We start from the raw sequence: 12,967 nt of genomic DNA, 5'->3' as shown, positions 1-12,967 counted from the left end.
TCAGAGAAGTTAAGACTGTCGGAGTAATGTACCCCAAGGTCAGTTACTGATGTCAGTCTGAGCAGTGGGTTTTTGTTAAGTGTTAGTTTAAGTGACGTGTTACCAATACATAGCCAACCGCATTTCTCTGTGTTGAGCTCTAGCCCCCAGCGTTTGCACCAGTCGTCTACTTTGTTGAGTTCATGTTGGATCGTTTGCATAGTACTTCGTACATCACCAATGTCAGTTTTATAGATGACTTTTAAGTCATCAGCGTAAAGGTAGGTCTTACCTGTGGTAAAGCACTTGCATATATTGTTGATATAAATTATAAAGAGCAATGGACCCAAGTTGAACACTTCATTGCGATGCCGAACAACAACGGCATCTAAGTGCTTCTTTTGCATTTGTAAGCGAACTGGCACGGATCACAGGGCTCTTTTATTGCAGGTTGAAGTGGGAGTATCAATATTTTCTCCATTAACTTGTGGATAGATGAAGTTATTACTACGGGTCTAAATTTCACATTCTTATCACCATATACTTTCTTAGGTATAGGGATTATCTTCGTCTTTCTCTTCATTTTCTGTATGAGATTAGTTGAGAAGAATCTGTTAAAGATATTCGTGAATGGATAAAATAGAACGACAGCACATCTTTAAAAAGGAGGTTTGGGATGCCATCAGGTCTGAAACATTGGGATGAATTAAGTGACTGGAGACATTTTCGGACATCATTTTCAGTGAAAATTGGAACACAATTATTCTTCAAACCTATGCATATATGGAGCATGACGTCAGATAACTGATATGCAAATACTTATCTATGTCATAAACATTCAGCTGGCTATCGCTCCTAATCTGCATTTCACCTGTAAGTTCTTTAAATAGTTTCCACACACTTGGTGAATTTTTACAAGATAGGAGTTTCTGAGTGAACATAGGATTTAGACGTCTAATATCTGTGTTTATTGGACCATTTAGCTTAATAACTTTAATAGCGTTCTTCTTCTTGTACACTCTTTCTTTTACCCCCCCCCGTAGTCGTTTTAGTTGTGTAGATGTAAGTCCGTCAAAACTTAAAAAAGCGGTTTCAGTAGGACAACAAACATCAAAACAGAATTTAAGATAACAGGTGATAACATCAGTGGTGTTTTCCAGTGAGTCATTTGTAAATAATTCCCAGATAGTCGTACGAAACATCTTTTTCATATTTTGTATATTTTCTTCTGAGTAATTCCTATATATGACTTTTTTGGTCTGGTGTAAGGGTGTACTCTTTTCACGTTTTCATATACTTTAGGTAGAACATGAATTATACAGTGATCCGAGCTAGTCAATCGATCACATCTACGAGTCACATATGTACCCATATCATCAATGAAAACGAATTTCAAATGAACATCTAAAAGTGTAGGAAAATCTACTACATTTTGGTGATCTAGTGATGTGAGGAAGCTGCAGTCACACGAATTGAAATCACCACATACAACTGAATGAGGGCCACTCAAGGCAGTAACAGAAATCTCAGTAAATTCATCAGCGAAAGAAAAACCAGATGTTGTGCACTATGGAGTCATGTAGATGTTGGTAAGATAAATATATTTGTATTTATCCAGGTGTTTTGGACAGCATTTTAAAGTTAGACAGTCGATAAAGTCATTTGAAAACTTGAAACAAGCAAAAGTAGATCGACAACAAACGTGACTACACCTCCGCCACACTTCTTTTTATTGCTTGATTGATCCTGTCGATGGATATTGGAATCACGTAGTGATACTAAGCAATCGCCCTGTATATCAGTTCATCGAGATTCTTGAATTGTGATGGTGTCACAATTACGATGCATGTTTTGACTCTGTAAGAATTGAAGATAGTCCACCTTATTAATTAGTGATCGGCTGTGAGATTCAGCAGATCGGGAATTGACATTTGAATAATATTCATACTCTTTAATGCATATTGCCAACCGCCACGATGTCTCTTATTGTACTTTTTTGTGATTTTTCAGCGAAAGGACGTAGGCTTTTTATAAAATTGTCTGTATAGGTTTTGGGATTAATAGACACAATGAGATGTTAATACAAAATAGAAATAACAGACAACTTGTTCAAATATTTAGGTGGCAGATTCAGATAGATCAGATACTCAAGCGGGCCCAGTGAGTAATCAACACTACATGTTCTGACGGACAGCATCATCGATGAACAAGGAGGATCTGATGCAGACATAAGGTCGAGGATTGGCAAAGAAAGGACGGCATTTCTACAGTTGACGAACATATTGAACTCAAAACGACTGCTAACAAATATCAGAGTCATAGTCCTCAGTACGAACGTGGAGACAGTTCTACTGTACGGTGCTAAAACTTTCAGAATGACTACAACCACTATCATAAAACTGCAAGCATTTATAAACACTTTCCTACTCAAGATACTCAATGTCCATTGACCGGATACCATTAGCAACAACCTACTATAGGAGGGAATAAACCAGCTTCTAGTTGAAGAGGAAATCGGGAAAAGACGTTGGAGGTGGATAGGACACATAATTCAGAAATTATCGTAATGCATCACGAGTCAAGCCCTAAGTTTGAATCTTGGATGGGAAAGGGGAAGAGGAAGATCAAGCAGCATATTGCGTCGGAAATAAGAAGCAGATATCGAAAGAGTGAATGATAATTGGAAACAACTGGACAGGATTGCCCAGGACGGAGCAGGATGGAGCATGCTAGTGGAAGACCTATGCTTCTTTGCGAAGGATAACATGATTAAGTAAGTAAGCAACAGTGTCCACACTGTCGCCAATCTAAGGGAACGCCATGGTTTGGTTCCCATAAAAATGACTCACAACCTACGTAAAACCTTGATCTAGAAATCAGCAGGTCAAATCCTTTAGAACGAACTAATGCTGTGATGGCAAAAAATGTTGAGAATCCGGCAATGAAGTATACATAAGGCTGATTTCAGAACGCTATGGATAACTATTTGGCCTAAAAGTTGTACGTCCTGAAGCAAAATATAAAGTGACAAGGTATACTAACAAGTATGGCTTCACCCTTTGTCATCTAGGTATTATTGGTACTGATCTTATTACCCGTGAGAGAGTTGTTCCAGAGGCTATACTAATCAGAGTTAGTATTAGATGGAGAGATTTTAAAGGAGAATATTTATTAATCTGAGTTTTTGATAACAATGCAGAAGTGGCGGTACATCCGAACTGATTGTCTTGCTACCATGTGTCGAAAATCCATTTACGAAGCTTTATATTCACAATCTGATTTCGGAAGTCCGACCTAAAGTTGCAGTGTATGTTCAGTATCATGAGTAAAATACCAAAATCTGTTTATGTCATGCTCTAGTGGATTGTTTCCTACTGTTACTATCGATGCTTCTTTTTCTTTATTTTTGATATTAAAATTTTCCGCCTATAAAGCTTCAGCATTGACACATACAACGCCAACTGCTAGGAAGTGATTCCACTGTCAATCACATAGGTATATGTGCTCACCTCTCTTTAGAACCCTTATGGCACTGTAGGCTAAGGAACAATTCGATATTTCCACGATCCATGACCCAGCCTATAGACTAAGAAACAATGCACACACACTACTTAGCGTAAAACACCAAAAAATGCGTTGTAATTTTTTTACAGTGCAGTATAGTTTATTGTGGAACATGTTGCCAATACCTATCCATAACTGTGACACTTTTACCAATTTCAAAAGGCTAATAACCTTGTTACTAGACTCTAAAGAGATTCATTAACTATTCCTTGAACTCCCGCCCACCGGTGAGGCACTTTATTTTGAGCCACCTAATATCTAGATGCAAAAAGAATATAACGAACCCCATTGTTATTAGAATGAATGTAACCAATTACAGAACCCATGCTCTGTCCTCTCCCACTATTCTGCTTCTGGTCCCTTCTTTTTCTAACACCCTTTTTCAGCCCCCTTGAGATACGCCACTGAAGACAGATATGGAACGCGTGACTTCGCCCCGCACCATTATAAAAGCCTCAGATATTTCAGAGTGATATAAAGTTGTGGTTTCTAGCAGCCCCCAAATCGGCATGGATTTATTCCCGACCATCAGTTGCATGTCGCAACGCAAGCTTCATAAAGTGCGCCAATTGTGATATTGAGGATACGTTTCTTACTGAAACCATCTACATTCATATCTTATAATGTATCAACCCAGCTGAGTAATTCACTACAGTGAAAATTGTAACTTCTGTGACAATTTGATCTTGTCTGTAAACTGACATGCTTCATGTAATAAACTGTTATTTGTGAATAAATTATTATTATTAATAGATCTGAGATCAAGATATACGGTAAAGGCAGTTACAATTACATTTCGGTCCCAAATTCAACTTTTCACGCAGCTTCATAGAAATTGACGTCCTTGTTCCCATTATCGGTATTGATTTTTTGCAATCCTATGAAATACTTGTAGACGTTAGAAGCCGGAAACTTTTACTTGCCTGTCTTCCAAACAGATATGAAACATAAACCTGAGAATTACCGACCCATTTGCCCAACTAGTGTGGTTGTTAAAGTCCTAGAAAAGATTATTTGGAAGGAGCTGTTTAAGTACCTCGATGAAAACCAGATCTTTTGGAGAAGCAGCATGGTTTTAGAATAGGTAATTCTGTCTCAATAACTTCTTAGCCGCTCGTGAAAGCTGGTGCGCTCTTAAGGACCAAAAGTTACCTGTAGACGTAGCCTACATAGATTTCAGCAAAGCTTTCGACAAAGTCCCGCACAACCGGCTGTCATATAAGCTAAGGAATGTCGGGATTGGAGGCAATCTGTTGACGTGGATAAAAGACTTCCTAGTTGGGCGTCAACAAAGAGTAAGGGTGAACTTCAAGTTGTCTGGATGGGAAACTATGCCTAGTGGAGTCCCCTAGGGTACAGTTTTGGGGCCAGTGTTATTCCTCCTGTACGTAAATGACCTCCCTCGTCTACTATCGTCGTCAGTTTTGCTATATGCTGACGATGTCAAGATATGGAGAGCGATACAAAGTAAGGGTGAAATTATCTGAATGGTCCCAAACCTGGCAATTGCCGATAAATATTTCCAACTGTATTGTGATGCATATCGGTCATCAAGGTACAGATACATACACGATGAATGACACTGAGCCACCTGTTGTCCAGACACACAATTAATAGGGATTCATCGTCAGCCAAGACTAAAAGACTACTGCATACTGTCGTGCAACAGTCACCAAATGTGTTAGAAGTTTATGGTCAATACGTAGGGCTTAGAGTCATATCGACGCAAAAACGTTTTTGACTTTGTATACAATGTTCGTGCGTCTTAAACTTGAGTACTGCATACGAGCGGTTAGCTCCTGTTTAAAAAAATACAGTGAGCTCTTGGAAAGGGTTCAGAGAACAGCAACTAAGCTGATTCCCAGAATAGCGAAGCTCCCGTACGATACTTACTTACGCCTATTACTCCTCGTCGAGGAGCATAGGCCGCTCATCAGCATTCTCCATCCAACTCTGTCCTGAGCCTTCCTTTCAAGTTCTGTCCAGTTGTTATTCCAGTTGTTACTCTGTGATCCTGCGAAATCCATGTGGTTTTGTGAATGCGTCTATGTGGGAATATGGTGCCACCTATGACCAGTTTATTGAAGGCACATAGGTTTGCAAATCTCTCACCATTTTTGTTCCTTCCTCCCGGTCCATGTTGTCCCATGATGTCTTCGTATCCAGTATTGTCCATTCCAACCTTAGCATTGAGATCTCCCATCAGAATGGTCAGGTCCTTGGTTGGGCACTTCTCGAAGATCGACTGCAGCCTATCGTAGAATTAGTCTTTAACGCCTTCATCGTAGTCGTTAGTAGGCGCATAGCATTGGATGACGTTCATTGTAATGCCCTCTCTCTTTGTTTTGAAGGAGGCTTTGATGATCCTTGGTCTATGAGATTCTCATCCAATGAGTGCATTTTGTGCTTTTCTGAACGGCATCAATGTGACTCCTTGTGTATGCGGGGCATTTTCTTCTTCATGACCGGAGTATAACAGAAGTTCCCCTGAAGACAGTCGTTGTTGTCTAACCTGCGTCCAATGTGATTTACTGATTCCAAGCACCTCCATGTTAGAAAGTGCATCGGCCTCATGAATTCCGAAGGAACTCGACTTTCATCATGAGACGTCACAATTATTCCTTCAACTACCAGGGCGAAGTTTAAATGGTTTGGATAATTTTTTCTGGTTAGCGTTTTTTTAGCGAGTTGGTTTTATACGGGATCGGGTCGCTAACCCCATGCCCAACCCTCCTCCTTTGTGTGGGCTTGGGACCGGCAGTAATTCTAGAAGAGCTACAGGCGGAGTTCCCGTATGATACTAGACTGACCAAATTAAACCTATCCCCGCTGTCATATCGAAGAATAGAGGTAACTGGAATACAGTTTGCAAATTGCTTAGTGACAGATTTGCACCTTATATGCCCTCATTTTTCTTGTCTCCCAAAAAAGAAAGTTTACGAGGGCACTCCGAAGATGTTCACAAGCCCAGAACGAATTACTTGTCAGCTGACTACCGACTTTCCCATCGAATAATCAACGAGTGGAATTCATTACCTCAGCACGTGGTTGAGGCTCCGTCCGTCCACTCTTTCGAAAGAAAGTTGGACCAACTGAGAGACCATCATTGCCAGGACTAATATAGGCCATCAAACCTCCTGTCCTTCCCAAACTGAAATACGTATGCTGGTGATAGAATAGTATATTTAATGTGAATAGTAATAAGTTACACGTAATGAGCGCGTCTGAAAGACTGAGCCATGCCATCCGATTGAATGAATGTCTCCACGCCCTTCTCCAAGTGTTATATGTCGAATATACATCTTTTCAGTCATTATATGCTTGGCTTCGAAGACCATGTGGTTAGGGAACAATGCCACCACAAGTATTCATCCGCATTTACTGTCTTAGTGAAGAAACTTGTGAATACAACGCAACATTCTAGCGAAACGTCTAAACTGATGCAGTGCTAGAAGTTTTTGTAACGAAATGGGTACTTATAAAGCAAAAATTTAGTAGTTTTTAATTTTCACAAACAGTTACCCATTATGATTATCGGTATATCTCCCCATGAAAGTACGAAGACGAAAATAAAAATTTGGCAAAAGTTTATTGATGCATCATTACTACTAGTTCAGAAACAGCAACATTTGATGCAGAAAAATTAGCTTACAAATTGAATATATATTTTAGTTAAAAACGCTACTAGAAAGAACTTCTTATAGTAAACAGTTCCTGTCACATCTACACACTTTGTTACATTCCAATCCACATTTTCTATCGTAAATAATACTACACAAAGACAAGCGTTAGAGAGACCACAGTCTTAACTACTTGTTGATCATTCTTAAGTAAAAATTGGCTTCGTTGAATCTGTACATACTATTTGCTTAGTTTGGGTAGTAAAATTGTTTTTATTATGGAAGGTGTGAGTGTTATCTATCCTCCATCAGTTGAAATGTCTAAGAATATGATGAACTATATAGTTTATATTTCGCAGTTGATCGAGCTTACATGTAGGAGTTTGTCTTCTTATGTATGGGAATAGCATATGACTGCAAGGACACCGGTATGTCAAAATTCATCCACGATCCAGGTTACATCTGCTCGCAATTCTTTTCGCTTCCCGAAGAGCCGAACAAGACACCCTCGACCAACATTTACACAAACCGTATAAATTTTCCCCAAAATGGGGAGATTGGGAAGTTACGAAGCAACAATCGGTCCAACGTGTGCACTACAAGACAGAGATAGCTAAATTGATGTTCTTCGCAATGATTTTGTGCTGCAGCGAAAAATTACTTACATATGAATGACCTGATATTCATGTAAACCAACAAACCCTCAGCAATTGAAATTAGGAATAACCGCTTTTTGTCAGGCCTTTCAAGGTCATTGAGACGGGACGGCTGGCGACTTTGAATGGACCTGACTTTTCACCGTGCCTATGTGACATTTTTGGACAAACTGCATCGCCAAAAGTTCTGCACCACCATCGTCGTTGTTGGTTGAGCTATTGGGATCTAAAAACTGGGAAAATTCGACTTTGTCTTGCCGAAGAGAGACTGTATAACAATAAACTTTCCGGATTGGAGACAGATCTACCCAATCTCACTACCTTGGGTAAATTTTCGGGTTTTCGCCAGAGTTGTAAGAAATGTGGTGGTTTTCCCCAAACCTGGGAAAATTTCGGGTTTTTGTTCCATTTCCTCAAGGAAAACCCAAATCTATCAAAATTTTCTCTGAAATAGGGGGATCGCGGGTGTCGATTAGTCTTATTTGATGATGAGGCCTATCTTCTTTGAGTGCTTCAGTGCATTGGTGTCTTGCTTGTTTGAACTCCCTATATCTGCTGTAATGATTACTTCGTTTGTATTCCACCTAGTAGTATCTCTTAGGTTTTAAAATTCGAAGAGTTTAATTCCTTATGACTGTAGGTTGTTTTTAACTTTTGGGGAACGTTTGTGGGGCAGACTGGTTTGTAGCACGTAATTTTATGTGCATTAAGAAATTCCAGTTAGCACCCACATTAAGTTGAGTGTGGACGTCCCAGTACACCTGCTGTAGATTGTCCTGCAAAGCTGGCACATCCAAACGTCTTAAATTCCAACGCCTATTGTTCGTGGGACGTATTAGCCCAGTCCTGCTAATAAAATAAAAGACTGTGATGGTGTAATCACTTCTTCCCAGATAAGTCATCATTGAGAGGTTTTCAATTGGGAATTCTTTGTTTGTCAATATACAGTCTAAACGTGACTGCGTCTGACTGTTTCCCCACCGAGTTGCTAATTTCACGTTTTCGGACAGTCCTAGTTCAATGGGGTTGAAGAACCTAGCTTCAGTAGAGTTTTCATCACTGTATGTGTGTTCAGGAAAGTCGACATGAGAAAGGTTGAAGTCCTAAATTCAGGATGTGAGTGTATCCGAGGTGATAAGAGCATGATAATTCCTACAGCATACGGTTTTTGTACTCGGTGTCATCAGTGTTCTTTTTGTGGATGACTCCAACTAGATGTCTTGAGGTATTAGACAATCTCACTGAGAACCATACAGATTCATCAAGATCGGTAAACTCTTTGGTGTACGTTGCGTGTGTCACCAAGCAACATGGTAGGTATAGGGCTGTCCCTTCTCTCTTTTTTTCTGTAGTTGTGAAACAAAGGCATTCCGAGTACTATCAGCTCCTGATCCATGATATGAGACAACCCAAATGTTCCAGGTATTCCCATTGGATGAGTAATGTTAGCGTTGCTTAGTTCACGGGACCATTGGATTTCGTTTGGTAAATTAACAGCTTTCGTCTAAAAGTAATTAATGCCTTCAAATTGAAACCCGAACTTCCTCGTCCTGTTTGTCTTAATGAGCCCTATGTGAATAGAGTGAGAACCTACCTAGAAAGGGCTTTCCTAATGTATAGGCCCTATCCACTCTACTTATTTGTTTGCCCTAGACGGCTCCAGTTCGCTTTATTGCTTGGTCCTTGAATCATGTAACCTGTCCGAATGCAAATGGGTCCCAGTTAGCTTGAAGCGCCTCAACAGCGGCAGTTGCCAATTAAGAACAGTTATCTTCATTAGATAGGGTCTAGAATATCTTTCCTTGGCTAATCTTATCACTAGCTAGGTTAATGTGTTCTTAAGATTTAAGGATAGCTTTATGAACATGCACTCTTGAATGCCGTAGACTGCACTATTAGTGTCCATGTTTTCTGGGATACCTCACAAGGATAATTCTCTAGCAAAAAAACATCTTGCGAGGTTCCTTACTCGTTGGAAATCGTTAAAGCCAAGTTCAAATTCTTCCAAAAGAACCTTTGATCAAACAGGCGCTGCCAAAGAACAACCTTTAGGTCAACAGAAGCCTCACTGGAACTTTTTGATACAATAGCACTGCCACTATATATAGGTAGGCAACATCAAAACAGCGCAGAAATTTTATTGGTGGGACTATAATTTACGGACGAACTAATAAAATTAAGGATATGAAGTTTTCGATTTCGGTGAGAAGTTTTGTTATCCATATGGCTAAATAGTATTTCGGCCTTAAAGCTGAATTTCAGTTCGTGATAGAAATCTTTTAGTCTAAATCATAATCCTAACTTCCTATCCTATTGTTAAGTCCTCACACTAATCCGTGACTCTTTTGACCCTGGTAAGTAAGTGTCTTCTTAAGGTCGCTCAAGTTCGTCAACAAATTATAGTCTCGCATCGCAATATTGTTATTTCTGGTTTTCGATTGTTTTGATTATCAAGTGTAAGTGCACTTTATTTCCTTACTGAGTCGTCGATCCACCTTTTTCTTCCAGGTAATCTCATTCCTTCAGCAGATAAGATACCTTCGAAACAGACGAAAACCTTCCTAAGACTAAACGTTACAGGTTCAAAAAATATGAATAATATAAGAGATGCTATTCAAAGTTTCAATATGAATTCTTTAAAACCAACTCTTGTAGAAGTTCGACATTTAGATGGATCGACTACTAAAATTAATAAATATGGTTTGGAAATTGAAAAAATTGATAAATTTACTCGACCGGAACCTAGTTTTTCTTCTCATGGTTTTATTCCAAATTTTAATTTGGATCTACAAATAGGAAAAATAAATCTTCCAGAATTTACAATTTTATTTGGTAAGTTAATGTAATTCAAATATATATATATGCATGTATGCACCGGTCCAAGTTGCCATACCTCGTTAGCACAACAAGATCAACACCGGATTCATAGAAATAGTGGTGGTAGTATATAAAAGGTTGTATATAAGGATATAGTATAGGAAGGAAAAAAGTTATGAAGCAATTTTAATCTCAAGGTTTAAGGGAAGATAAAGAGTGTATACACCTACGCCATTGTGATCGATTCTGAGCCATGTCACCTAGAGTCTCCAACCATTGGTTACGATAGTCACGCGGACCCCAACCAGGTAGTCTGCATCTACCAACATGGCTCAGGCTAGAAGTTGGTGATTTCATGCTCTGATGCCACGTTTTGGATTGGCCCCCCTAACTCTCAACCATCCCCAATACTAGTCAGCATTGCGCGTCGTGGTAATCGGTGTTCTGGCATACGTAACACGTGGCCCAACCATCTCAGTCGATGAAGATTCATAACCTCATCAACTGATTTACCATCACTCCCTAATACCCTGTGTCTAACCTCACTATTACTTACCCGGTGATCCCAGAAGATGCGAACAATATTTCCGTGCTGAGATTTCGTCAGACACTAGGACTTACAAGATAAGTGAAGTTGTCGACGCGTTCGACTACTTTAATATATATATATATACATTCCATGTTTTTTATTGTAGGTTCTGTTGATGTAGCTAAAGATTTGGATTTATTAAAACTTAATAAAGTTACACATATAATTAATCTTATTTCAAATATAACACCAAATTATTTTCCCGAATTTTTTCATTATTTATCTCTTACTGTTTATGATAATTTAAAATTTCAATTAAATGATACAATAAATGAATGTTGTAATTTTTTAAATAATGTAAAACAATATAATGGTTGTTGTTTTATACATTGTGAAGCTGGTATTTCACGTGCACCATCTATTATTATTGCATATTTAATTAGAATTTATAATTATTCATATGAAAAAGCTTATAATTTAGTAAATAATTCTAGAAATATATGTATCAATGTAAATTTTAAATCACAATTAATGAAATTAAATTGAATAAGTGATATTTCCTATTTTTTTTAAAAAAACATTTCAGTTTTCACTTTCTTCTTTTATTATTGAATGACCTTTGAGCGACTTAGATGACCTTGAGGGTTATCCACCAACCTACTACACAGTTAAACAAGGGTTATAAACCTGTATGAAAAATAAAGATTATGATTCACAATTGATGGTTAGAGTTAAGAACTAGATTTAAAGTGTTCATCACTAATTGATATTAACTAAACTATCAAAACGTTATTTGACCAAATAGATGAATGAATTTTGCGCCAACATTTAATATCTCTTATCCTAAATCTAATTAGTTCGTTCATAAATTATAGTCTCACCAAAAATATTTTTTAGATTTCAGTTTATAAGAGTGAAAAAAATATTTGAAATCTAGTTGTTTCTTTTTCTTTTCTTATTTTAAATTATTGTTGTTACTTTTCAAGACAACCATAGTTTGTCTTTGATAATTTTAACTAATTTTCCATCGGATAAATTGAACACGTAACTGATATCGTTAATTCCACAAATTAAAAAAAATTAATAACTGCATTAATAATAATTATATTGAATTATATATTTAATATGAACACTATTATTTTATAACAATTAATTTCGACAGATCTTGAATCATTAAGAATTTACTTGTTTGTTTTGTTTTATAACAAACATGTTGAATACATTCTATTCAAGTATGAGCAACGATGGATAGTAGCTAGCAGTGGAATCCAGGACGCGCGTTTCGTCCTATTTGGGACCCTTCAGCTGGATGTACCCACATCTCAAAGTTGATATTCACTCTGGGACTCGAACCCAGTACCTTTCGCTCCAAACGCCACCGCGTTATCCACTCAGATACTGAGTCGTGACGAAACGCGGGTTGTGGATTTCAGTGCTAGCCACTATCCATCATTGCTTATAACATTTTACATAGTTGAGATCATGAGTCAATTGAAGCTAGACCACCAAGGAAAACCTGGAAGCACTGGATGGCCGTTTCATCATATTATGGGACTCTTCAGCACTGAGCACCTACGATCCCGCCTCGTGAGATTCGAACTCAGGACCTACCAGTCTCCCTTGTTCCATTTGAGCAGTGGGGTTAGGCAGGGTTGTCCAATCCCACCATTCCTCTTCAACTTTGCTATCGATGACATCCTGGAAACAGCTCTGATGGATGTAAGTATTGGCGGTGTGGATCTGCTGCCTGGAGAAAGACTTCTCGACCTTGAGTATGCGGATGATATTGCCTTATTGTGCGA

At 38.4% G+C, this 12,967-nt stretch overlaps 1 protein-coding gene across 1 annotated transcript; it reads left to right on the top strand.

Moving 5' to 3' along the window:
* The first annotated feature begins 7,953 nt into the window (after positions 1–7,953).
* Smp_084930 (putative dual specificity protein phosphatase) lies at positions 7,954–11,718 on the top strand. The gene is made up of 3 exons (XM_018799488.1): positions 7,954–8,145; positions 10,328–10,651; positions 11,332–11,718. The coding sequence occupies exons 2-3, from the start codon at positions 10,411–10,413 to the stop codon at positions 11,709–11,711; spliced, it is 621 nt and encodes a 206-aa protein (XP_018651271.1). The 5' UTR covers positions 7,954–8,145; positions 10,328–10,410; the 3' UTR covers positions 11,712–11,718.
* Positions 11,719–12,967: the final 1,249 nt, after the last annotated feature.

Source organism: Schistosoma mansoni, chromosome 3 (genome assembly GCF_000237925.1).
Source record: "Schistosoma mansoni strain Puerto Rico chromosome 3, complete genome".
In the NCBI taxonomy this organism is placed as follows: domain Eukaryota; kingdom Metazoa; phylum Platyhelminthes; class Trematoda; order Strigeidida; family Schistosomatidae; genus Schistosoma; species Schistosoma mansoni.
Note: the sequence above shows the minus strand (reverse complement) of the source record. Positions and strands in the feature narration are given on the sequence as shown.

Bases quoted from the DNA above. Each gene is read 5' to 3' on its own strand.
- Smp_084930 (XM_018799488.1), top strand. From the start codon at position 10,411: ATGAATAATATAAGAGATGCTATTCAAAGTTTCAATATGAATTCTTTA. The intron at 10,652-11,331 runs GTAAGTTAATGT...TTTTTATTGTAG, and splicing joins AGAATTTACAATTTTATTTG to GTTCTGTTGATGTAGCTAAA.